At 65.1% G+C, this 4,167-nt stretch overlaps 1 protein-coding gene across 1 annotated transcript in view; it reads left to right on the forward strand.

Annotated features, from left to right (window-relative positions):
* The window catches only part of CRTAC1 (cartilage acidic protein 1), a 12,300-nt gene that overhangs the window by 4,234 nt on the left and 3,899 nt on the right, over positions 1–4,167 (forward strand). The window contains exons 4-11 of the mRNA XM_009887691.1: positions 495–669; positions 950–1,095; positions 1,288–1,424; positions 2,032–2,114; positions 2,618–2,718; positions 2,796–2,964; positions 3,479–3,624; positions 3,757–3,799. Coding sequence (XP_009885993.1) covers positions 495–669; positions 950–1,095; positions 1,288–1,424; positions 2,032–2,114; positions 2,618–2,718; positions 2,796–2,964; positions 3,479–3,624; positions 3,757–3,799 — 1,000 coding nt within the window. The remainder of the gene's footprint in view (positions 1–494; positions 670–949; positions 1,096–1,287; positions 1,425–2,031; positions 2,115–2,617; positions 2,719–2,795; positions 2,965–3,478; positions 3,625–3,756; positions 3,800–4,167) is intronic.

The raw sequence follows: 4,167 nt of genomic DNA on the forward strand, positions 1-4,167 counted from the left end.
GCGATGGTTGGGACCCCATGGCAGGCAGTGGCCTGTGCCACGCGTTAGGTTGCCTGACTGCCCCATCTAGTGGCAGCCCCACGGCCCGTGGAAGGGACCGGGACCACGACATGCTCACCCGGGACCCTTGTACCCACCATCACCCTGCCCGGCAGCCAGGCTGATCCCTCTGGAGCCCACAGCATCCACAGGGCTGGCAGCACGGCACGGGAACGTGGGCATGGAGGTACAGCAGCGGAGAGCACCCCACCACCACAGGGACTGCTGCGTGCCCCATCTCCCCAGCAGTAAATTGTCACTAATTAGGAGTGTTGTCACCATGGCAATGGCACTGATTAGGGTTGGGAGTGACACAAGCGGCTGCCAGGCCCAATTAGCTCCTGATGAGAGGGACCGAAGGAGGGAGGTGGGCGAGGAGGGGACACCAGGGATCCTGGGAGCACTGGGTGGGCAGCGCTGTGGGGGTGTGGGGGGCATGAACCCCCCTGGGGCAGGGTGCCAGCTGCCCCCTCAGCACCAGGCTGCTGTCCCCAGGGGGCCGTGGAGTGGCTGTGGGCCCCATCCTGAGCGACAGCGCCTCCGACATATTCTGCGGTAACGAGAACAGCCCCAATTTCCTCTTCCACAACCGGGGGAATGGGACATACCAGGATGTGGCAGCTGCTGTGGGTGAGTAGGGGGAGCAGGGGGAGGACCCGGGTGTCGGGGTCCCCAGGGCAGGGCTGGCTCTGCCCGCCCAGGCAGGCTGAGCACAGGGTGGAGGGACAGCCCTGGGGATGCTGACTGCTGGGGGTGGCTGAGATGCACAAGGGCATCCCTTGGGGCAGGGATGCAGCCCTGCGTGGGGAGGACCTGTCTGGGGACTGCAGGGCACATCCCAGGAGGCATCCTGGGGAGACGGAGGCAGGGAGGGGGTCCCGTCTCCCCCCGTCCCCTTGCGGCTCCCCAGGGCTGGATGACCCCTACCAGCACGGACGTGGCGTGGCACTGGCTGACTTCAACCGGGATGGCCGGGTGGACATCGTCTACGGCAACTGGAATGGGCCGCACCGCCTCTACCTGCAGAGTGGGGGCCCTGGCCGGGTCCGATTTCGGGTGAGGGCTCGAGCCAGGACCTCCCCCCACCGCCAGCTTTGCTGACGAGCACCCTTGGCCAAGGGCACTGGCTTCACCCAGATTTGGCTTCAAGCCCCAGTTCCCAGCGGGGAGGGAATATGGAGCACCAAAGCAGGACATAGTGTCCTGCTCCCCGTATCTGGTGTCACCCTGTGCCCATCCTTTGCACAGGACATCGCCACCCCCAAGTTCTCCATGCCATCCCCGGTCCGCACCGTCATAGCAGCCGACTTCGACAATGACCAAGAGTTGGAGGTTTTCTTCAACAACATCGCCTACCGTGGCTCCTCCGCCAACCGCCTCTTCCGGTAGGAGCCCAGCAGGTACTGGGGGGGCCCAGCTGCCCTCGCGGCACAGCCAGGCTCACGGGGCTCCTCTCCAGCAGTGCCACTGCTCAGGCTCGGCTAATAAAAGGCACCGTGACTGAGCCCTTCCCGGCATCATTACCAGCTGCTGCGATCGTGCCTGCAGCAGCCCCCGGGGTCCCCGGCACTGCTGATTAGCAGCCGTGTGGAAGCTTGTTCGTGGCTCCTGTTAATTGTGGGGGTCAATTCCTCGTTACTGCTGCATGGCACCTCCTCACCCGGCATGTGGGGTGGTGGGAGTTGGTTGTCCCCGCCTGGTGCTGGTGCCCGTGGGTGGGTGGTGGGCAGTGGTTGGCAGTGTTTGGAGATGGCGCTGCTGCTCCACAGTTCAGTCCCACAAGAGACAGGCTCTCATGACATCCCTGTCACCCCTCCACGGAGCAGGGATGTGAGGTGCCAACAAGCAGGGGCCAGTCCTGTCCTCCATCCACCCTGCAAAGCCACCAGCATCACTACCAGGGCTGTCACCTCTCTGCAAGGTTGCTCAAGGGGGACAGGGAGCTGCCGGGGGCCACAGGGCTGGCGCTAAGGCCCTGTCTGTGCTCCGCAGGCTCGTCCGCAGGGAGCACTCAGATCCCATCGTGGAAGAGCTGAATCCAGGGGATGCACTGGAGCCTGAGGGACGGGGCACGGGTGAGTCCCCCCCTGGCAGGGGCAGCCCGTGCTGGGGGTGTGCTACAGCACTGCCTGACACCCTCCATGCCTGGGGATGCTGCATGCCCAGCTTCATCGCCTGCCCACTCACCACCAGCCCACTGCAGCCCCCGTGACCCAGTACCCTCCACCTGTACCCAGCTAGGGTGCCATCTCCAGTTGTTCCCCAGGGCTGTGTTCCTGGGGAGCTTCTTCCTGGATTCCCACTGTTCAAAGCCAACCTCTGTGTTCGGGAGGGGGCCAGACTGCGTCTCACAGCCCCCCAGGCACTGCCTGCCTCTGTCCCCTCACTGCCCGGGGGGCTGACCCACCTGATTGCAGGGTGCCACCCATACAGGGCCCCTAAAGCCTGCACTGGGGTCACCCCATCTTCCCTAATGCCTCTGCATCACCGGGAGTGCTATTGCCAGCGCTGGCAGCAGGGTGTAGTGCTTAAAGACACGGAGCTGGGCCCCAGACACAACCTGATCCTGTCCTTGCAGGGGGTGCAGTGACAGATTTTGACGGTGATGGGATGCTGGACCTGATCCTGTCCCATGGCGAGTCCATGGCACAGCCCATCTCCATCTTCAAGGGCACCCAGGTGAGTCAAGCAGGGGGTCCTCATGTTGTCCCCATCCCTTCCACCTCTCCCGGCTCAGCCTCCCTGCTCCCTTCCAGGGCACCGGCAACAACTGGCTGCGTGTCATTCCCCGCACCCGCTTCGGGGCCTTTGCACGGGGGGCCAAAGTGGTGCTGTTCACGCGGCGCAGTGGAGCCCACCTGCGCATCATCGATGGTGGATCGGGGTACCTTTGCGAGATGGAACCCGTGGCACACTTTGGACTGGGTGAGCCAGGGGGGTAAGGGGCTACCTCCGCCCCCAGTCCTCCCAAGCCTTTGATGGGCTTCTGAGCCCTGCACTCCCTGCTGGTCAGGGACCACCTCTGCCGCCCTGATGCCCTGCAGCATGGTGGTCATCCATGCCCATCATCCTGGGCATGGTGGGCTCCAGGGGAGGCTGCAGGCAGGGTGCTCAGCTGCTGCAGCCCTGCTGCAAGGGGCAGCTGCTCCCTTCCCCACCCTCTGTCTGCTACTTTGCCCAGGCACCAGGGCTTTCCCTGCCCATTAACCCTTCCCTGGCTCAGCGTGGCCAGCAGCCAAGCCTGCAGGGCTGTCCCTGCCCGCTGGCAAGACAGCCCATCATCCCCACATGCACCCCATCCCTGTGCATGGGCTGTCAGCACGGGCGCCTCGGGGAGCAAGGGGAGGCTTTGCCCCTCCATCCCTACCACCACCCCCCACCTCCTTTCAGCCCCTGTCTGCCCCGGAGAACCCCCCTCTGACAGGCTGCCCGCCTGCAGGGCACGACGAAGCCAGCAGCCTGGAGGTGACCTGGCCGGACGGCCGCGTCATGGTGCGAGCTGTGGCCAGCAGTGAGACCAACTCCGTCCTGGAAGTCCCCTACCCTCTGGACGTGGAGGAGCCACTCATGCCTGCCCCGCTGGAGGTGAGGGCCAGGTGTGGGTGCAGAGTGGGAGGCTTTGGGGGCAGGAACGATGGGCTGGGCTCTGCTGGCTCAGTGGCTGCCCAGGGCTGATTCCTCCCCATCCTGGCGGTCTCCGCTTCTCCCCAAATGCAGTGCGGGCAGGGATTCTCCCAGCACGAGAACGGACGCTGCGTAGGTGAGTGGTTGCTGAGGGCACAGCCCTGCCTGCCCCTGGGATGCTGCAGCATGGCCCGGTGGGCACAGCGGGGACACGAGGGCAGCAGCCGAGGAGGTGGCTGGGCATGCAGGCAGGGCTGCTACGTAGCTCAATGCAGGGTATGGCTGCCTGCCCGGCACTGGGTGTGGGAATGGAGGCAGTGGCATGGCTCTGGAGGGGACCCGCGGTGTCACAGGGAGGGGGTAGGGTGCTGTGCTAGGGGTGGGAGGCACGGCTGGCGTGTGGCGGGCATTGCACTAGAGCTACAAGTGATGGATGGGCAGCGGGGATGTGACAGGGTGGCCGTGCCATGAGCCTGCCAGGCAGAGGCATGGCTTGTGCATGGG

The sequence above is a fragment of the Charadrius vociferus genome, unplaced genomic scaffold (assembly GCF_000708025.1).
Source record: "Charadrius vociferus isolate BGI_N301 unplaced genomic scaffold, ASM70802v2 scaffold486, whole genome shotgun sequence".
NCBI lineage: Eukaryota > Metazoa > Chordata > Aves > Charadriiformes > Charadriidae > Charadrius > Charadrius vociferus.